At 39.3% G+C, this 23,149-nt stretch overlaps 1 protein-coding gene across 5 annotated transcripts in view; it reads right to left on the reverse strand.

The window, feature by feature from the left end:
* The window catches only part of DMXL2 (Dmx like 2), a 153,426-nt gene that overhangs the window by 47,913 nt on the left and 82,364 nt on the right, over positions 1–23,149 (reverse strand). For all 5 annotated transcript variants that reach the window (XM_075858007.1, XM_075858011.1, XM_075858009.1 and 2 more), the window contains exons 25-26: positions 11,881–12,072; positions 5,462–5,538 (exon numbers count right to left, since the gene is read on the reverse strand). In XM_075858007.1, coding sequence (XP_075714122.1) covers positions 5,462–5,538; positions 11,881–12,072 — 269 coding nt within the window. The remainder of the gene's footprint in view (positions 1–5,461; positions 5,539–11,880; positions 12,073–23,149) is intronic.

A 23,149-nucleotide genomic window follows, 5' to 3' on the forward strand; every position in this document is an offset into this window, starting at 1 on the left:
CCAATGAAAAGTCAGCCCAGTGCTCTAGGAACCCAAATCCTTCTCCTCTACACCAAGACTTCAGCCATGCATTTAACTCCCTGAGCTCCCGCTGTCTTTCCTGTGATGCGCATGGCACAGGCAGTATTCCTGAGAATACTACTTTGGAGGTCCTTCCCTTCAGCTTGTAGCCTAGTTCTTTAAAATTATTCTTAAGGCTCCTCCACCTACCATTTATTCTGTCGTTGGTACCGACATGGACCACGACAGCTGGATCATCACCAGCCCCTCCCAGCAATTTGTCCACCCGTTCCACCACATGCCGAACCCTGGCACCAGGGAGACAGCAAACCATTCGGTTGAGGTGGTCTTGGCGACAAATTATTCTATCCGTCTTCCTGATTATAGAATCCCCTACGACTATCAATTGTCTTGGCTTACCTGCATTACCATCCCGCCGACTACTAGCTGGGCTGTTCTCCCGGCTGTTAGGGAGATCAGTATCCACTAGGGCTGCCATTTCTGAGACTGACACCCTCGCATCATCACCCAACTTGGCAATTTTGCCTGGAATGTCAGAAACCGGATCAGCCTTCCTTGTCTTTGACCCCTTTCTACTGCCCCTAACTACATTAACCCAGCTACTTACCTGATCCTGCTCACCCATGTCTTCACCCTCCAGTTGTAACCCACTAACTGCATGCTCTGTGAGCAGCAAGCTCCGCTCAAAATTGTCTATCCTCCTCAGTGTTGCATTCTGCTCCTCCAGATCTCTAATACGAGCTTCCAGGTGAACAACATGCTCACATCTGCCACAGAGATATTCACCCTGGAATTCCGGCTCCAGTCGTGCATACATATGGCAAACTGTGCACTGAAGAAAACCTCCAATCTTGCTATCCATTATCCAAGTTACCAAAAAAAAAAAAAACAGCGAACAGGTGTTAATCAAAAAGAAAAAGAAGTAGAAGAGCACTTACTGGGACTTTAACTGGGAGCTATAACTTTTATTTTTGCGTCGACATAGCTGTATAAGGTCTTGTTTTTTGCGGGACAAGTTGTATTTTTTAATAGCACCATTTTGAGGTACATATTATTTATTGATTAACTTTTATTAACTTTTTTTGGGGGGGGGATAGAAAAAAATCTTACATTTTGCCACTCTTTTTTGCGTCCTAAATCTACGCCGTTTACCGTGTGGTATAAATAACACAATAAGTTTATTCAGCGGGTTGTTACGATTGCAACGATACCAAATTTGTATAGTTTTTGTATGTTTTACTACTTTTACACAGTAAAAACGCTTTTTTTTCAAAATTATTTGTTTTTGTGTCTCCATTTTTGAAGAGCCGTAACGTTTTTATTTTTTTGCCGATGCAGTTGTATGAGGGATTTTTTTGCGAGAAGACTTGTAGTTTTTATTGGTACCATTTTGGAGTAGACTTTTTGATCACTTTTTAATCACATTTTTTTTAAAGTCAGGATTCACAGAAAACAGCAATTTTTCCGTCGTTTTTTATTAAATTTTTTACGCCGTTCACCGTGCGGGTTAAGTAATGTAATAGCTTTATAGTCGGGGTCGTTACGGACGCGGCGATACCAAATACGTGTAACTTTTTAACTTTATTTTGTTTTTTTAATACTAAAGCAGTTTGTAAGGGGAAAAAGTGGGTTTTTCATTTTTATTTTCACTTTTTTTTTTTTATGAACTTTATTAAACTTTTTTTTTTACTAGTCCCACTAGGGGACCTCACTATGCGATCCTCCGATGGCTATTATAATACACTGCAATACTTTTGTATTGCAGTGTATTATGCCTGTCCTTTTAAAACGGACAGGCATCTGCTAGGTCATACCTGCGGCATGATCTAGCAGGCAGTCGCTCCAGGCAGACCTGGGGGCCTTTATTAGGCCCCCGGCTGCCATCGCAGACACAGACACTCGGCGATCTTATCGCCGGGTGTCGGTGGGAGAGAGAGGGAGCTCCCTCCCTCTCTCCAAAACCACTCAGATGCGGTGCTTGCTATTGAGCACCGCATCTGAGGGGTTAAACGGGTGAGATCGATACTTATATCGATCTCACCCGGCAGAGCAGGGACGCCTCTGGCAGCTGAGAGCAGGGAAATGTGACAGTTCCCTGCTCTGTTTACTTATTCCGATGCCGCGACGTAAAAAGTCTATGGCATCAAGTCTATGGCATCGGAATAAGGCCCGTTAGTGACCGACGTAAAAAGACTATGGGCCGGTCACGAACGGGTTAAATTTCATTCATTGAAGGGAACGTGCTGTTCTGCCCCAACTGGCCATATGTGAAATAGTAATTGCCCTTTTAGTCACTAAATTAACCAGTTAACAAAACTCAATTGACAATTGGGTTAAATTTCACCACAGCCAGACAGGATTACTGCTAGACCTGTTGAATCTAAACATCACTTAAATAGAACCTGTCTGGCAATGTGAAGCAGACTAGAAAGTCTCAAAAAGCTGCACATGATGCCATGTTCTAAAGAGATTCAACTACAGATGCAAAAGTCATTTAAATCTACCAGTCTGGAAAGTGTTACAAAGTCATTACGAAGGCTCTAGGACTCCAGCGAACCAAAGCGAGAGTCATTATCCACAAATGGAGAAAACTTGGAACAGTGGTTAATCTTCCCAGCAGTGGCTGGCCTACAAAAATTTCACCAAGAGCGCATCTACGACTCATCCAGGAAGTCACAAAAACACCCAGAAGTACATGTAAAGAACAACAGACCTCACTTGCCTCAATGTTCATGTCAATGTGCACGATTCCACAATTAGAAAGTCACTGGGCAAAAACGGCATCCATGGGAAAGCTGCAAAGCGCAAACCACTGCTGACCAAAAATAACACAAAAGCTTGTCTACCATTCCCTATTACATATCTAGATGACCCCCAAGACTTTTGGGATAGTATTCTGAGGACCGATGAGTCAAAGTTGTAACTTTTTGGATGTCATGGGTCTTGTTACATTTTGAGTAAAGATATCACCAAATTGAACCATAAGAACATCATACCAACAGTCATACATGGTGGTGTTAGTGTGATGGTCTGGGGCTGCTTTGCATCTGCCGAACCTGGGCGACTTGACATAACTGAAGGTCTGCCCGTCAGTTCGTGACCTAAAGCGCAGTTGGGTTATGCAGGGGGACAATGATCCAAAACGCTCAAGCAAATCTACCTCTGAAAGGCTGAAAAGAAACAAAATTAAAGAGGATCTGTCACGTCCCCGAACATATAAAACAAGCTGGATAGCTCATCAGCCAGTGCAGTGCTGGTTTTCTATTCCTGCTAGCCGCCTGTGTTCCCCTGCAATCAGCCCCATTAGTTTTAGTGCCCTATAAGAGTAGACTGTAAAGTGGGCAGTCCCCAGCGCTCAGTGTCAACTTAAGTCAGTTACTGAGCACTGCCCACTTGACAGTCTACTCTTATAGGGCACCTATATTAACAAGACCGATTCCAGGGGAACGTGGGCGGCTAGAAGGGAAAGAATGCCAGCACTGCAGCTGCTGGTAAGATATCCAACTTATTTTACATGTTAGAGGATGTGACAGGTCCTGTTTTAGGTTTTGGAGTGGCTGAGTCAAAATTCTAACTTCTATCACATTGAGATCCCGTGGCAAAACCTTAAACGGGCAGTTCATGCTCGAAAACCCTCCAATGTAGCCAAATTAAACTAATTCTGCAAAAAAATCCTCCACAGCAATGTAAAAGACTTTGCCAAGGGTGGCACAACCAGTTATTAGGTTTAGGGGGGGGCAAACTTTTTCACATTGGTGATATAGGTTTTAAATAAATCATTATTTTCATTAAATGAAATGATCATTTAAAAAACGGCATTTTGCATTTACCTGGGTTGCCTTTATTTTATATTACAAATAGTTAATTTGATCTGAAACATTTAAATGTGAAAATTTAGTAGAAGAAAATCGGAGGAGAGGCAAATACTTTTTCACAGAACTGCATGAGTATCACAAAATATAGATGTACACAAAAGTTATGTTTTATTCAGCAAATATGCTGGTTAGATAGTATTTCTATCAACTTTGTCAAAATACAAGTGCACATGGAAAAGATGAAAGCCAGCGCAGCCCAGATTGTAAATCCTTTAATCAAGGTCAGCCCTTCATAGGCTGGAAGAGTTTTACTTTTCCATTTGAATTCTTAGCTTTGTATTTTAATCTAATGGATTTTCTACAAGCAAGAAAACTAATTATCTTGAGAGTAACTGAAATATATTTGCTTTCCTGTGATCATAATAGAGGATGCCAGATAGGGGACACTGGCACTTCTTAATCAGCATCTAACCAAACACAAAGAATAGTTGGAAATACAGGAAAATCACTAATGCACAGATGTTTGCGTCTTTTCCAGCTGTATAGTGTAGAGATAAAAACCCATTATGCTGACTGTATGGATTTTATGTAGCCCCAATATATGCAATTGCCATACAATTGCGTATTAGGGCCGATAGACTTCCATTCTTGTATATCGCGTGGTACAGTATACATTTTTTTTTGCAGGCTGCCTGTGCATTAAAAATGGACAACTACGCTTACAATACAGAGGACAAAAAAAAAAAAGTATGCCGACACAATAACAAGCACTCTTGACATATATCCAACCCATTACATCCTATGGATACGCTCCGCATATACGCTGGGAGCATTTTTATAAATCTGTTTAGGAGAGCTTGTAGTCTATATATGGGGGAGCAGACACAGGCTAAATTACCAGTGACCTCATTGCCCCATTACCAAGTCTCTCTGATTTATACATAGGAGTAATTTCTCATAATGTAGAGCAGCCTGTGCAGTCATCAGAGAACAGAATGAAATCCCATAGACATCTGAAGACTAACAGATTCAATGAAGTTCCTCTCCATTTTGATTATAACACCACACTAGGACAATATAATAGAGTGTATGGGCATCTAGAATGATTAATATGGAGTGGTTGCATTTCCTCAAAAACAAATGAAAATGTATGCACAAACTTTTACAAGTCAATCTACAGAGTAAAGCCAGTTTCACATAAGCGTATTTGTATATGTCTGTAATCCGGATCCATAATAAGGACGTATTACAGATGATTTTGCATCAGTATTACAGATCCACATTACCAATGGACTATTTTCTAGGCAAATAATTGAATGACATAAGACAGACCCTTTGAAAAACAAATGCAATACTAATGACATACGGATGCAGTATGGATCATATATGGATGCATCCGTATTGGAATTACTCTCGATAAACTTCAATCTATTCAATTTATTACATCCGCAAATGGATTAAATACGCACATATTTTAGATGCGCAAATGAATAGCCTCATTGATTAACGTTCGCTCCACATTACGGACAGAAAAAAATGGATGGAATACCGATGAAAAATAAGTTAGTGTAAAAGCAACCTAATGGAAATAGGATAAAACACATAGTAGACAGAACTTTATTTACCTGTAGCTGTGGCTGTCACAAAGCGCTTGGTATATTGAGGCAGAGAGTGAAGCTGCCAACAAATGAAGTGTGTATACCTATTGGGGGAAATAAATATAGAGAAAACTATAGTTAATACTATAGACCATGAGTAGTCACTTATTTTTATGTATGTACTACAGCAGCAACAAATCTAGATGAACCCTTTCAGGACCAAGGGTCCTCGATGCCTCAATGACCAGTCCCATTTTTTCAAATCTGACATATGTAATTTTATGTGGTAATAACTCTGGAATGCTTTTGCCTATCCAAGCCATTCAGAGATTGTTTTCTCGTGACATATAGTACTTTATGTTAGTGGAAAAATTTGGTCAAGAAATTCATAGCTTATTTGTGAAAAAAGCCAAAATGTAAAGAAAATTTGCAAAAATTATAATTTTTCTAATTTTAAATGTAATCTACTTGTAAAACAGATAGTAATACCACACAAAATTGTTGCTAATTAACATCCCCCTTATGTCTACTTTATATTTGCATTGTTTTTTGAACATTATTTTATTTTTCTAGGACATTACAAGGCTTAGAACTTTAGCAGCAATTTCTCACATTTTCAAGAAAATTTCAAAAGGTTATTTTGTCAAGGACCAGTTCAGTTCTGAAGTGGCTTTGAGGGCCTTATGTACTAGATAGACCCCATAAATCACCCTTTTAAAAACTGCAGCCCTCAAAGTATTCAAAACAGCATGCAGAAAGTTTATTAACCCTTTAGGCATTTCACAGGAATTAAAGCAAAGTAGAGGTGAAATTTACAAATTACTTTTTTTTTTGCGAAATTCATTTGTAATAAAAAAAAAAATCTGTAACACAGAAGGTTTTACCAGAGACATGCAACTCCATATTTATTGCCCAGATTCTGCAGTTTTTAGAAATGTCCCACATGTGGCTCTAGTATGATAATGGACTGAAACACCGGCCTCAGAAGCAAAGGAGCACCTAGTGGATTTTGGGGTCTCCTTTTTTTAGAATATATTTTAGGCACCTTGTCACTTTTCCAAAAGTGGTTTGGGAAACTACACACCTCAAGGAATTTATCTAGGGGTATAGTTAGCATCTTGACCCGACAGGTCTTTTGCTATATTTATTGGAATAGGTGTGTGAAAATGAAAATCTACTTTTTTTCTGAAAAAAATATAATGTAATTTTACAAGGAATAAAGAATAAAAAGCACCCCAAGACTTGTAAAACTATTTCTCCCGATAACGGCAATACCCGATATATGGTAATACACTGCTGTCTAGACCCAGGGCAGAGCTCAGAAGGGAAGGAGCACCATTTGGAGCGCAGATTTTGCTTGGTAATAGTTCTGTTTGGGGTTTTGCTGGTATTTCAGTTTATAATGTGGGCGTATATGTAAGCTGGGCAGAGTACATCAGGGCATAATAAGAGGGTATAATAAGGGGGTAAATAAAGAATTCATAGATGTGTGGCCGGTGTCGCACTGATAAATGGTGCCCAATCTTATCCGCTTTTGGACAATTTCTGTCGCTATATTCTGAGCGACAGAACTTTTTTTAATTTTTTCTGTGTGAGGGCTTATTTGTTACGTTACAATCTGTCGTTTTCATTGGTACCATTTTAGGTTACATGTGATTTTTTGATCACTTTTTATTTGATTTTTTGGCAAGCAAAGTGACAAAAAAAACCATACATTTTGACAATGTTTTTGTCCTTTTTTTTTTTTACAGTAATCACTGTGCGCTATAAATGACATTTTACTTTATTCTGCAGGTCGGTACGATTACGGTGATACCAGATGTATATCTTTTTTTTTATGTTTTGTGGCGTTTGCGCAATAAAATCACTTTTCTATGAAATCATTTATTTTTTGTGTCACCATATTCTGAGAGCCGCAATTTTTTTATTTTTCAGTCAAAAAAAGCTGTGTAAAGGCTTGTTTTTTGCCGGACGGGTTGTAGTTTTTATTGGTATTATTTTGGGGTACATGTGAATTTTTGATCACTTTTTATTCTATATTTTGGGAGGGGTAATGACAAAAAAAAAATAGTGATGCTAGTATTGTTTTTAATTATTTTTTGCGGTGTTCACCGTGCGAGAAAAATAATATTATAGTAGGGGGCGTTACGAACACGGTGATACCAAATGTGTACTTTATTAACGTTATTATAGGAAGAAAAAAAAGTTTTTGTAGCTTATAACTTGTTTAAAACATTTTTATTACTTTTTTGTTTGTTTTACTTGAAGATCTGCAGCACTGATGGCTGCTATAACACATTACACTTCCTAGGTAGTATAACGTATTATAAACTGTCAGTGTGACGTTGACCTCTTATAAAAGTCGGACAAATTTGCTATACAGATTTAAGTCCCCGGGCTATGTACCAATCCCACTTCGGACGGTGACTGTAGCCTGAAGGACAGCGCACGCTCTGCTAAAGGTTACTACGGTCCCCTCATACTCACCTAGGACTCCACTATGGAGTAATCCTTGGTTGCCTCATCTTGAATCACTACCGGGAGCGGTGATGTGGTCAGGAGCAGGGGTCAAATTCCTGGGGCAGGTATGTAATGCAGATTCTGGCTTGGTATCTTTTTCTAAACTTCAGGAGAGATATAACATTTCAGGGACATGTTTTTTTCATTATCTTCAGCTACGACATGCCTGGTGTGCCCAATTTGGCTCTACGTCGCCTCAGGTGGGTTTCTCTGGATTAGAGGACCTGATTGGTGTTCCAGATCTCTCAGGGGTTCTCACTAAATTGTACACCTTCATTACATCCAGGGATTTTCTAATACAGTCTAGGTTCTAGATATTCTTTCGCTTTGTTATGTTCTGTGCCCAGATTCTAATTATGGCTTGGAAGAGCACAGAATGCCCGAGTTTGATACACTGGCTTCAACTAGTAAATAAATATATACCAATGTATAAGAAGCTCTAGTAGGAAATGTCCGTATAAATTCGGGAAAATTTGGTCGAGGTGGCTGGAGACTCTAGAGACTGCGGTTTAATGGTCACTTGAAAGTGTCAGGAGGTGGTGGGCGGGGGTTTGAGCACAAGGATGAATGTGTGAGTATGGTTGTTGGATTCAGTTCGGCTCTTGGTGAAGATAATCTAATTTATTTTGTATATGTTATGTAATGCATCTGCTCTGGATTGATATTTCTTTCTGATACTCATGCCTTTTCTTTTGTATTGATTGTATATTGGTACGTATTTTGTACAACAAAGGTTTTTGAAAAAAAAAGCCTTTTAAAAAAAAAAAAGTGTAACTGCTTTATTATTGAAAGGTCTATATTAGTAAATAAGTGTATTTGACATGAAACCATACTGTAAACCAGTTTTAGAACTGTTCATTTTACCGTTCCTCTATTATTCCTCCTACAAATCTTTGAACAAATTGACAGCTGAGCGTTACGATTTACCTTGATTACACGGTGTGACACTGTCAGCACTGATTGGACAGTGTCAGAGTGTGTAGGTAGACACTCTATGGACATGGGGATTGGTAACAGCCAGTTGTCTATACATTCTCACACTTCCAGGAGGAATAACAGAGAAACATCACAATGCTGAGTTCTAAGAAAAGATGTACCAGAATTGTTATTTTATGGGGAATATAGTTAGCTAATAAAAAAAAAGAAAAACAGGTCAGTGGAGCAGACAGGTCCTCTTTAAAGAACTCTTCCTAAAAATGATTGTTGGGTTTTAATTACCATTTATTCATTTATAGCTGCAGTCACCCTCAACTAACACACACAAACAATGATACATACGAAAGGCCCTTTTACACTCGGCTATTATCGTGCAGATGAGCGTTCGTATAACGCTCGTTGCCGATTGCTGCCCTGTTTAAACAGGGCAGTTATCAGCAGATGAATGAGCAAACGCTCGATCATCTTCTGATCTTATCGTTTTAAAAAAGTGAAATATCGTTGTTGCCATGATGATAATGTATGGAGACGAGGGATCAGAGTAACGACCGCTCGTCCCAATCCATAACCTCGGTGTGACGGGAGCAAGCGAGTGCCGATCAACGATGTCTCGTTGATCGGCGTTCACCGCACCGGCCGATTGTCGGCCGATGTAAAAGGCCCTTAATCCTGGTGTACAGGAGAGGATCAGCGCAAACCCATTGTCAAAACGCAAATAAGTTCCGCAATAATTAAGTTAAAAAGAAACACACTGCAATTTATTATTTTTTTTGCACATATCATGCTAACTCACCAGCAATATTCTATCAGTATCATTTGCTTCTTCCCAGCTCAGTGGCATCTATACATCTCAAACCCTTTCATTATGGTCAGATCTGTCCTGTGATCTCAGTCTGACCACCAAAATAGACCATGCACTCATGTGTAGACCGGAGGGCAGTCACTTCTGTGTGGCGGACTTTATGTGAACTACAGGAGATCACCTATCAACTCCCTCCTGGCAGATCGGAGACCCCTCTCCTCCTAAGCCAACTCGGCCCTCCTTTCTCTGAATGTTCCCCATGCATATAGTGCTGCTGAAGAGATGATTTCTGCCCTATGTAAAGGACCAGGAGTGCAGTGATATAATAGGTGGGTCCACACAATGATTAGCTGCAGAGTTATAAAAACTCCCCTGACTCACACTCATTGTCTATACTGTGTGTGGTGTGTGCAGAGTCCAGTGTAATTCTATGAAATGCTGCTCCTCCCTGCATCCTGTGTAGAAACCGACATGGAGAAATCTATCACAAGCAGAATGAAAAGGAGAGTGGCTGAAGCTACATAGTGATACACTGAGACTGTGCAGTGTGAGTACAGAACTTCTAGGTCACTGATCTATCACTTGCTGCACTTAGATAGGAATCCGAGCAAGTGCAGTGAGATAAGACTCAGCCCCCTCTGTCAAGCCAGAAGCATCATGGGAAATGTAGGCTGCATTGGTGGAACCATATCAGAGGGGAAGAAGGAACCAAGATGGCAGAAATCCCATAAATGGCACTAACTAAAACAGGTATACACAAGGCATACACAAAAGCCTTTACATTATTCTTTAATAATAGTCTATGCTGCACTATATAGGCAAAACATAATTGCTGGTCTGCTACTTTAAAGAGGCTCTGTCACTAGTTTAGTAATGCCCGATCTCCTAGCTAATCTGATAGACACTGTCCCACTGATAATGCTAGTGAAAATAGTGTACCAAAAGTGTATTATTTTAAAAGTTATGAGCTTTGATCTAAATATGTAAATGAGCTTATACTTGACAAATGGATGTCAACGCCAGCGATTCTCCTGAGGTGGAGCTGCCTCACAGCCTCTGACGCTGTACTATCAGCATGAAGCTGCTTCACACAGTATGAGAGACATTGTAGAGGGAAGGGGGATCACTTCAAAGCCATATCTCGGGCTTCATACAGAAAACATTACACCACCCAGAGTGAAAAGAAAGTCACCTCCTATTTGGTTATTAGAGCTACATTAGCATATATATATATTTTTTTAATCTCATAACTTTGCAAATAATAAGCGTTTCTGAATTTTTTTTTTACACTGCAGCTATCAGAAGCAAAGCGCCTATTCGATTAGTTAGGAGATAGGGAATTAATAAACTAGTGACAGATTTTAAAACAAGTGCAAAATAGAATTCTTTGTAAAGATAGCGGTGTGTCATCTCCTCTACAGCTTCCTGGGTGGTTCATTGTCCAAGACCTGAGCACATAAGACACCCATTGTTCTTCTGTTTGGCGGAAACCATGCTGGGGAGACATTGGGGATGGCAAAGGTGGCTCCACTGATTTTCATGATTAATAACAGGTTTCACAACCTTTAAAAAGCAATAACTTATCAAGTATCTACAAAAATTTTATATCAGTATTTCACATCCAGTTCTGGATGCTTTTTCTTCAGCGTCATCTCAGGAGCAGTATACTAAAACATTCTTGGGGTATATTGAGACGTTGCAACTGAGGTGCAGTTAAAAAGGTTTTCTACCGCAACCACATTGAAAAATGCACCAAATCACAATAAAATCATATGCGTTTTTTAATTGCGGTTCTAACTGCACCTCAAATGCAATGTCTGAATATAACATAAAGGGAATAATGAATAAGTCAGCTGCGGGCAAAATGTGAAACACCTGCTGTTGGCAACAAGGCACATCACATCTAACATTTTCTAACTGGTCCTGAAAAAAGTGGAAACCTAGTTGCGGACACTACATTATCACGCTCTTTTTACGAAAAAAATAAAATAAATAAAGTGACAGAATGTAGTCTGTTGCAAAGGAGCATCTAACAGAATTGTAAAAGCCTGCATGGCCCATCTCACATATAAATACAAAAGGGACACTTCGGTAATTCCTGGAAGAGAAGGACTGAAAAAGAGTGAAGCTGCGATACATCTCCGGAACATGTTTTACCAGATATCAACCATTTGTGGGGTTTTCTTACCTTTGGATCCTGGTTGTCTGGGTGTGGAGGATTCTTCATCTGGACAATGGTATAGAGAATATCATGTATATGATTATTAAGGTAAAGCACAGGATTAGCAATCACAGTCTTTGTCACAGCAATGCTTGCTGACAGCAATGGAAGTGTTGTAGGTAGAGGAAGCGGAGACTGAAGCTGCTTCACGGTTGTTTCCTGTGGGTAAAATTAAGAAAATATGTGTGTCAAGACCTTAAAGGGAATCTGCCATTATCTGTATGCTGCCCTCTCGAGGGCACCATGACGTAGCGACAGACACGCTGGTTTCAGCATCGTGTCCGTTATATATGCCTCTGGTGTACTTTGTGAAATTTGCACTGCATTAGTTGCAGCGCTCACATCGCGCGGTGAGCTAGGAGTCTTCGCTCTTCATAAACTCCTGCTAACCCTGCCCATTCCCGTTGATTGAAAGCGCTGGAGTGAAAGAGACACAGGGCTGAAATCAGTGTATCGTGAATATATACATAGTTACATAGTACGGTGAAGTTCAATCAAGGGTTGGGAAAAGGGAAGGGAAAAATTTCTACACATAGGAGCGAATACTTTTTTGTTCTAGGAAATTATCTAAGCCTTTTTTAAAGCCATCTACTGTCCCTGCTGTGACCAGCTCCTGCGGTAGACTATTCCATAGATTCACAGTTCTCACAGTAAAGAAGGCTTGTCGCCTCCGCAGGTTGGACCTTTTTTTCTCCAGACGGAGGGAGTGCCCCCTTGTTTCATGAGGGGATTTTACAGGGAACTGGATATCACCATATTTTTTGTATGTGCCATTAAAATATTTATATAAGTTAATCATGTCCCCCCTTAGTCGTCTTTTTTCAAGGCTAAATAGGTTTAATTATTTTAATATTTCCTCATAACTTAGATTCTCCATGCCCCTTATTAGCTTCGTTGCTCTTCTTTGTACTTTTTCCAACTGCAGGGCATCTTTTCTATGAACTGGAGCCCAGAACTGGACTGCATATTCTAGATGAGGCCTTACTAATGCTTTGTTAAGTGGTAATATTACATCCCTGTCCCGCGAGTCCATGCCTCTTAATACACGACAATATCTTGCTGGCCTTTGAAGCAGCTGATTGACATTGCATGCTGTTATTTAGTTTATGATTTACAAGTACACCCAGATCCTTCTCAACAAGGGACTCCCCCCATTATAGCTCCCTCTAGGACATATAATGCATGCAGGTTGTTCGTACCCAGATGCATAACTTTACATTTATCTACATTAAAGAGGCTCTGTCACCACATTAAAAGTGCCCTATCTCCTACATAATCTGATCGGCGCTGTAATGTAGATAACAGTGGTTTTTATTTTGAAAAACGATAATTTTTGAGCAAGTTATGAGCAATTTTAGATTTATGTTAATTCGTTTCTTAATAGAAAACGGGGCGTTTTTTACCTTTTGACTAAGTGGGCGAAGAGGAGTGTATGATGCTGACCAATCAGCAACATACACTTTTCTCCATTCATGTCCATTTGTACTCCGCACAGCGTGATCTCACGAGATCATGCTGTGCTGTCACATACACCCACATTAACTTTACTGAGGTGTCTTGAGAGTGAATAGACATCACTTCCAGCCAGGATGCGATGTCTGTTCACACTCCTGACAATTCAGTAAAGTTTGTGTGGGAATTAATCACAGCACAGCATGATCTCGCGAGATCACGCTGTGAATGACAGCACAGCGTGATCTCACGAAATCACGCTGTGCTGTGCGAGTACGTCCTGCAAAAATTTTACAGAAGGTGTCGGTAAAGTATGTGGCAGCACAGCATGATCTTGTGAGATCACGCTGTACTGAGTACAAAGGACAGGAATGGAGAAAAGTGTATGACGCCGATTGGTCAGCGTTATACACTCCTCTAGACAATGGCCACTTGGTTAAAAAACACCCAGTTGTCTATTAAGAAACGAATTTGCATAAATCTAAAATTGCTCATAACTTGCTCATAACTTTTCAAAATAAAAACCACTGTTATCTACATTACAGCGCCAATCAGATTATGTAGGAGATAGGGCACTTATAATGTGGTGACAGAGCCTTTTTAAACGTCATTTGCCAAGTGGATGCCCAAATACTTGTGTGTTCAAATCAGCTTGCAATTTACGAACATCTTCCATAGACTGAACAATACTACATAGCTTGGTGTCATCTGCAAAAATAGAAATAGCTATTAATCCAATCCTCTATATCATAAATAAAGAAGTTCAATAATAGTGGTCCTAGCACTGAATCCTGGGGTACACCACTTATAACCGGGGACCATTCAGAGTAGGAATCATTGACCACAACTCTCTGGATACAGTCCTTCAGCCAATTCTCAATCCAATAACAAACGATACTTTCTAAACCTATAGTCCTTAATTTACCCATTAGACGTCTATGAGGGACAGTGTCAAATACCTTTACAAAGTCCAAAAACACTATATCCATAGCGGCCCCTCTGTCTAGGCTTCTGCTCACCTCTTCATAAAAACAAATCAGGTTGGTTTGACAGCTTCTGTCCTTAGTAGAACCGTACTGGCTGTCACTTATAATACAGTTTTTCTTGTGACATAATCCTGTATATAGTCCCTCAATAGCCCCTCAAACATTTTCCCCACGATGGATGTTAAGCTTACTGGTCTAAAAGTACCCGGGGAAGACCTAGAGCCCTTTTTGAAAATAGGCACCACATTTGTCCTGTGCCAGCCCCTTGGCACTATACCAGTCACTAGAGAACCTCTAAATATTAAGAAGAGGGGGACAGAAATAACTGAACTAAGCTCTTTAAGAACTCTAGGGTGTAACCCATCTGGTCCCGGGGCTTTGTGTACATTTATTTTATTTAATTTAGCTTGGACCATATCTACATTCAGCCAATTCAGTATATCAACTGGTATATTAACACTGGCACCGGCAACATCAGCCGCTCTTTCTCCTGTTGTATATACAGAGCTAAAGTACCCATTTAGTAACTCTTTCTTTAGTAAGCCTTCTCTTGATCCCCTGTGACCAACTCCCCATAACCACTATCTAGGGGTCCTACATGTTCAGACCGTGGCTTTTTTGCATTTATATACTTTATGAATTTTTGGGGAATTGTTTTACTATCCTTGGCCACCTGCCTTTCATTTTGTATTTTTGCTGAATTTATTACCTTTTTACAGATTTTATGAAGGCTACAGATGTACCCTCAGATTTCTATTTTTCAAATCCCCTTTTTTTTTGTCATGTATTGCCCTTTTTACAGAAGGTGTAAGCCATGTGGGGTTTAATTTCAGTCGTTTATACTGGTTACCTATAGGAATAAATTTTGCACTATAATTACCCAAAGTAGATTTTAAAATCTCCCATTTACCATTTGTCCCATTATTTGACATTAGTTCTTCCCAGTCTATATCCTGAATTGCAGCCCTCATCCTGGGGAAATTGGCCTTCTTAAAATTAAGTGTTTTTGCCCTCCCAGCCTGTGTTTGTTTTTTTAATACTCAGCCATTTTTTAAACCACCAATTCTTCCATGTTTGAGTATCTTAGGGAGGCATTTTCCATCAGCACAGTAAGGCTGGGTTCACACGACCTATTTTCAGGCGTAAACGAGGCGTATTATGCCTAGTTTTATGCCTGAAAATAGGGCTACAATACGTCGGCAAACATCTGCCCATTCATTTGAATGGGTTTTCCGGCGTATTGTGCAGACGACCTGTAATTGACTGCGTTGCAAATTGACTTACGTTGCAAAGAATGCAGGGCACTTCTTTGCAACGTAATTTGAGCTGTTCTTCATTGAACTCAATGAAGCACAGCTCAAGATTTACGAGCGTCACAGACGCCTCGTAAATTACGAGGAGGAGCATTTACGTGTGAAACGAGGCAGCTGTAAACAGTCTGTCTTTTCACACGTAAATGCCTCTCATCGTGTGAACATACCCTAATCGGGAATATGACGTTGTGAAGACAAATCGTGTTTGGTCAGCAGACAACCGTGTGATACTGTATGCTTGTCTCTGTGCTACATACTGTAAGTGCATAAAGTGCAGCGGCTGAAATAAATGGTGTTACCCTATGGAAAGCATGTTTGTTGGACTGGTCATTCCAGCCTCAAATCAGGAAACAGCAGGAGTAGTTTTAAAACTCTATTTTGAGGCAACATCGTGAATTGGAACGGACACGTCCACCATGAAAGCTAAAGGTGCTGTGGGAGTGAGCAAAAGAAGTGAGTTTAAACTACTCCTGCTGTTTCCTGGGGCAGGAAGTGAGTGACGTCACAGCGTGATCTCTCGAGAACACGCTGTGTCTTTGCACTGCCAGAAGCTGGGCGTTGTGAAGAGAAGTGGATGATACTTCTAGTCACAACGCCCAGCTAGTAAAAGAAGTAAACACGCCCCGATGTACGCACATAATACACGCCCAGTTGTACTTTTACTGTAAACACGCCCAGTTGTACTTTTGCAAGCCTCATTTGCATAAATACAAAAATGGTCATAACTTGGCCAAAAATGCTCGTTTTTTAAAAATAAAAACGTTACTGTAATCTACATTGCAGCGCCGATCTGCTGCAATAGCAGATAGGGGTTGCAAAATCTGGTGACAGAGCCTCTTTAATGGTTATGTAAACCTTTGTAGATTATATCTATATATATATATATATATATATATATATATATATATAAAAACAAAAAACAGAGATTATATATATACATAGGAAATGTAGGTGTAACGTCTTTACTTTCTTGCAAAACAGCTTCTATGTATATTGCAATTAACCACTTAATGACCAGGCCAGTTTGAGCCTTAAATACCAAACCATATTTTTTAGCTTTCATTCTTTTTTAATTTTTTTTTGAAGAACAAAACCCAGCAATTATGCCATTGTTCTTTGCTTTTTTCGCCGTTTACCGCGTGGTAAAATGAACATGTTACCTTTATTCTGCAGGTCGGTACGAATGTGGCGATACCAAATAAATATTTATAGCTTTTTTTACGTTTTAGTACAATAAAACATTTTAAAGTGAAAAAAGTAATTGTGTTGCCACATTCCAAGATCCATAGCATTTTTCTGTATGAGGGCTTGTTTTTTTGCGGGATGAGTTGTAGTTTCTATTAGTACTATTTTGGTGTACATATAAGTTATTGATTAACTTTTATAAGAACATTTTTGGTGGGGGGAAAGCAAAAAAAAACAACCTGAAATTCCGCCACTGTTTTTTGCATGTTTTTTTTCCACCGTGCAGTACAACTAATAACATGTTTATTCTACAAGTCGTTGTGATTGCAGCAGTATCAAATACATAGGTTTTTTTTAAATTGACCCATTTTTTAAAGAAATCTAATAATTTTTAATGAAAAAAGGGTGTCATTGAAAGTGTACCTCTTCTTTCAGTGAAAAACTACTATAGTGCAGGAGTGTGCACTATAACCATTTTATAAGTGTCCTGCCACGGCTCTTGTATGCAGAATGCCCACCAGCGCTATAGAATCCTATAGCTCTAACAATCGTTCTGGATAAGGGAGCCATTGAGACGAGCAGGACGCTCTGTCTCCCAGTGAAGAGTTATGAGCAGCCGACAGCACAGATTTTACAAAGTCTGAGCAGTTGCTAAAAGAAAAATTGCTCATACAAGTGATTTAGAAAAAAACTATTGTAGTGCACACTATGCTTTCATTATTTATTGGGGGGGGGGGGTACTTTAATTTTTACTAAACTTTATTTTACCTTTTTTCTTTTGTCCCACTAAGGGACTTAAAGCAGAGATTCCTTGATCGCTTACACCAAGTATTCCAAAGAATTACTGCCTGTAAGTGTAAAATTGACAGGGATCCTCTGCCATGGCCAAATAGGCAGTTACTGATAGCAGACCTGGGTACCTCTAGTAGGCCCGCAGCTGCCATGGTTACCCCCAAAAAATATAATAAAAGTTAATCAATAATTTATATGTACCAAAAAATGGTTCTATTAAAAAAATATGATTCATTCCAAAAAACAAAACAAAAACAAGCCTTCGTATGGATACATCAATGGAAAAATAAAAAAGTTACGACTCTTGAAATGCGGCAACACAAAACCATTATTTTTCATGAAAAGTGCAATTATTGTGCAAAAGTTAGTAAAACATAAAAAGACTATACATATTTGGTATCGCCGTAATACTACCAAACCAATAAAAAGGTGGCATGTTGTTTATCTCGCACAGTAAACGGTGCAAAATTTATGAAAAAATAAATAAAAAAGGAGGGCGGGGGGATTGCTGTTTTTTTGCCAGAGAGAGAATATAAACCCCAAAATGGAGCCATTAAAAAAACAACTTATCCCGCAAACAAAAGCCCACATATATGTAGACGGAAAAAAATAAAAAAAGTAATGTCTCTCTGAATGCAGTGATGCAAAAATGAAAAAAATTCTGTGTCCCGACGGCTAAAACAGGCTTGGTCCTGAAAGGGTTAAATCATTTTAAAAAAAGCCATGAGTCTTGCCAAAGTCTGTTCTTTAAAAAAATAAAAAAAAATAAAACAAACCTCATGTAGTTGGCTGACCTAATTTTCTTTTTTTTTTTTACACTATTGAAAAAGAAATGTAAACGACAGAAAAGATCTGCAATTTCGTTATCTAGGTCAGATCATGTGGATTAAATGTAGTAGTGCATGGACCGGACGGGAGGTAATAGAACGTTCTAGCACAGCACAAGTTATTTTGTATACAGTGAAGGAAATAAGTATTTGATCCCTTGCTGATTTTGTAAGTTTGCCCACTGTCAAAGACATGAACAGTCTAGAATTTTTAGGCTAGGTTAATTTTACCAGTGAGAGATAGATTATATAAAAAAATAAAAAATAAATAACATTGTCAAAATTATATATATTTATTTGCATTGTGCACAGAGAAATAAGTATTTGATCCCTTTGGCAAACAAGACTTAATACTTGGTGGCAAAACCCTTGTTGGCACGCACAGCAATCAGACATTTTTAGTAGTTGATGATGAGGTTTGCACACATGTTAGATGGAATTTTGGCCCACTCCTCTTTGCAGATCATCTGTAAATCATTAAGATTTCGAGGCTGTCGCTTGGCAACTCGGATCTTCAGCTCCCTCCATAAGTTTTCGATGGGATTAAGGTCTGGAGACTGGCTAGGCCACTCCATGACCTTAATGTGCTTCTTTTTGAGCCACTCCTTTGTTGCCTTGGCTGTATGTTTCGGGTCATTGTCGTGCTTGAAGACCCAGCCACGAGCCATTTTTAATGTCCTGGTGGAGGGAAGGAGGTTGTCACTCAGGATTTGACAGTACATGGCTCCATCCATTCTCCCATTGATGCGGTGAAGTAGTCCTGTGCCCTTACCAGAGAAACACCCCCAAAACATAATGTTTCCACCTCCATGCTTGACAGTGGGTACGGTGTTCTTTGGGTCATAGGCAGCATTTCTCTTCCTCCAAAAACGTCGAGTTGAGTTAATGCCAAAGAGCTCAATTTTAGTCTCATCTGACCACAGCACCTTCTCCCAATCACTCTCAGAATCATCCAGATGTTCATTTGCAAACTTCAGACGGGCCTCTACATGTGCCTTCTTGAGCAGGGGGACCTTGAGGGCACTGCAGGATTTTAATCCATTACGGCGTAATGTGTTACCAATGGTTTTCTTGGTGACTGTGGTCCCAGCTGCCTTGAGATCATTAACAAGTTCCCCCCGTGTCGTTTTCGGCTGAGCTCTCACCTTCCTCAGGATCAAGGATACCCCACGAGGTGAGATTTTGCATGGAGCCCCAGATCGATGTCGATTGACAGTCATTTTGTATGTCTTCCATTTTCTTACTATTGCACCAACAGTTGTCTCCTTCTCACCCAGCGTCTTACTTATGGTTTTGTAGCCCATTCCAGCCTTGTGCAGGTCTATGATCTTGTCCCTGACATCCTTAGAAAGCGCTTTGGTCTTGCCCATGTTGTAGAGGTTAGAGTCAGACTGATTAATTGAGTCTGTGGACAGGAGTCTTTTATACAGGTGACCATGTAAGACAGCTGTCTTTAATGCAGGCACCAAGTTGATTTGGAGCGTGTAACTGGTCTGGAGGAGGCTGAACTCTTAATGGTTGGTAGGGGATCAAATACTTATTTCTCTGTGCACAATGCAAATAAATATATATAATTTTGACAATGTGATTTTCTTATTTTTTTTTATATAATCTATCTCTCACTGGTAAAATTAACCTAGCCTAAAAATTCTAGACTGTTCATGACTTTGACAGTGGGCAAACTTACAAAATCAGCAAGGGATCAAATACTTATTTCCTCCACTGTATATGAGATTATAATCAAAATATAGAAAAATCTATATATAAGGCCTCATGCCCACTTCCGTGTTTTTCATCATGGTGCTATCCGTTGTTTTAATGGATAGCACCCTGACACATTCATTTCAATGGAGCCGTGCACACTTCAGTTGTTTTAACGGAACCGTGTGGCCGGTCATACTCCTGCCCGGCCTTTGCATTGATTTGGTCTGTGAAACAATGGACTGCACAAGGAAGCCATACGTGTGCAGCCCGTGTATGACAGGACCGTCATTAGCGGCCGTTCAACGGCACACGGAAGCGCGCATGAGACCTAAAATAGGTATAATCTTCAAGAAACCAACATGTGTCCTTTGTGACCCTGCAAAACATTGTTATGTTTCATTGAATGAATATTTTTCATCTGCACCAATGCCACCAAATGTAAACAGCTAGAATGTATGGGTAAACCGGAAAGATTTGCCTAAAGAGTGACTACACTTTTATCAAACATTTGATATGTTATAGAGACATATCAAAAGTTTGGGTCAGTGGGGTCCGGGTGCGGAGACCCTGACTGTCACTGAAACGAAGGCTCAGAAGTGCACAGCCGGGAACTTTGCACCTTCGGCAGTGATCGGCGCTCCTCGTCAGCCTGAAGACGGCTCTCATGGAACAGTCACATTTTTTTTTTCACATATAAAAACTTCAAAAAAAAAAAAAAAGATACTGGTTCCATCTTGGTACCACATTAAAGCTGAATTTGTGCCACAAAGAAACAAAAACAACCAAGAAACTACTTGGTCAGAGTGTAAAAAAAAAAAAAAAAAGGTGACATTTTGCTGTGGACATTCAGGCATCTGAAGGCTTTGGTCTCTAAAGGGTTAATCTGGAAAAAATTAAGTCAAGTGATTGGAATTTTACCATATATTTAATTTTCTAAACTGGGTGATTGAATAGGGAGGGAAGAAAATAAAATAAACAGGGATTTTCATTTGTCTCTGCTTAATCCTTTATGCAGAGCCATGAAATGTATTGGCTTCTCTCCAGAGACCAAAGTAATATGTCTTCAATTAAAACAGAAGAAAGGTGGAAGACTCTGCTTGATTGTAGGACATTTATACTAGAAGATACTCGGTTCAGAAAAGACATCCCTTTAGCACCAATTCACTGTACAACGCAAGTAAATGGGGTTTTACAAAAACCTCATTGAATGCTTCATATTTAGTGGGCTTGCCAAGCAGTACCTGCGCTTTGGGATGCCATTGGGCTAAGTTCACACTTGTGTTGTATAATTCGCTACTCTGATGCTTTTTTAGATCAGAACAACAGATAAAATCAATGGGATTTTTAATTGCATCCGTTCCTACCCGTTATGTTTGTCGTCCGTTTTTTTGATGGAGAGTACAGGATTTTTTTTTCTCCGCGCAAAAAAAAAAACGGATGTCTAGCGGATGCGTTATTTTTATCATTGGTGTCAATTTAAAACGGATACAAACCGAGTGTAATCTGTTTGCATACGTAATTTTGATTTCAATGGGATTTTTATTATTCTGAACTAAAAATGGATCAGAGGAACGGATTATACAACGCAAGTTTGAACTTAGCCTCATTGTGTTTTTCTTTGATTTTAATTACTATTTTATTCACTTATGTATGATGCTTGCATTTTGATTATGCTCTGTTTTTCCTTTCTAAGTTTTACACAATGCTTCATGGTTTGTAATAGAAGTGAACAAAACACAAACCTATTTAATAAAAATGTATTGAACGTAAATGCAGTTCATGAACTCTGCAGAGCATTGTCGGAATGCTGCACTAGCGGTCGTGGTATTTTACGATGCGATGCAACGAGTGACATCGGCAGTCAAATCCACACGTTACATATGTAGATTTCGGTACAGATTTTCACACAAGTTCCTCAGCATATTTTGTTTTTTTTTTTTAAATGTTGTCAGTGTTACTGATTTTCTTTCACATTTCACAGATCTTTTCCTCAATATCACTAATATCCAAAGTAAGTTGTCTAAAAAGGAAAGGCAGAACGCATCACACAGTGTCCACAGTATCACTTAGAGGGGTAATCTGTTCCCCCTCCCTGAACCCTAGGTCCCCAGCCCAGGAACCGCTCAGCAAGTTCTCACAGTCCTCTATAGTGAAAACCTCAGTCTGCTTTGGTGAAGCCCTCCATACACTCGGATACGACATTGGGCGAGGTGTTGGAAACATGGAAATTACAGTAAAGTACATGCACAAAAATGTATCATCAAAATAACAAACAAAAACAGTGTGCTGGAAATAACATTTCTGAATGGATCTGATTGGATGAAAATGATATGATCTTGTAATCGTGCTAATAACGTAGAGTTGCCACGATACCAAAACTATAATTTGCCAATAATAATGAAAAAAAAGTAATTCCATTTTCTGATGTGAGGCATGTGGTGTAATGAATTTTGAACCTCCATGTGCCTCACATTACTAGTAGTTAAGCCCAAGCCCATCATATTTCTCGCAGTCATAATGGACAACATTGGGTTAATGTGTGAGGTACAGGATGGGGTTAATTACTATTAATGTGAAGTATTAAATTCATAACACCTCGTGTCTCACATTAATAAGTGAAAGAAAGAAGAAGTTTTTTCTATTTTCGTTTTTTACAGCGTAAATATAATAAATGACGCTATATATTTGTTGTGCAGGTTATTACGGTCGCGATGAAACCGAATGTGTATATTTTATGTATTGAGACTTTTATTTTAGTTCATTGTAAGAAATGTGTGTATTTTTGTAAAATATTTTAATTTTATTTAACATTACTTAAATTTTTTTTAACTTTGTTATTTTTAAACTTTAATGTATTGGCATGTATCTATATCTATATGTCAGTACATTAGCCTGTGTACGGATAGTACACAGGCAGTTGTTAGGACATACCTAAGTATACCCTAACAGGAAATATGGTCAGACAGCCCTGGGGTCC

Source organism: Rhinoderma darwinii, chromosome 3 (genome assembly GCF_050947455.1).
Source record: "Rhinoderma darwinii isolate aRhiDar2 chromosome 3, aRhiDar2.hap1, whole genome shotgun sequence".
NCBI classification, from domain to species: Eukaryota; Metazoa; Chordata; class Amphibia; order Anura; family Rhinodermatidae; genus Rhinoderma; species Rhinoderma darwinii.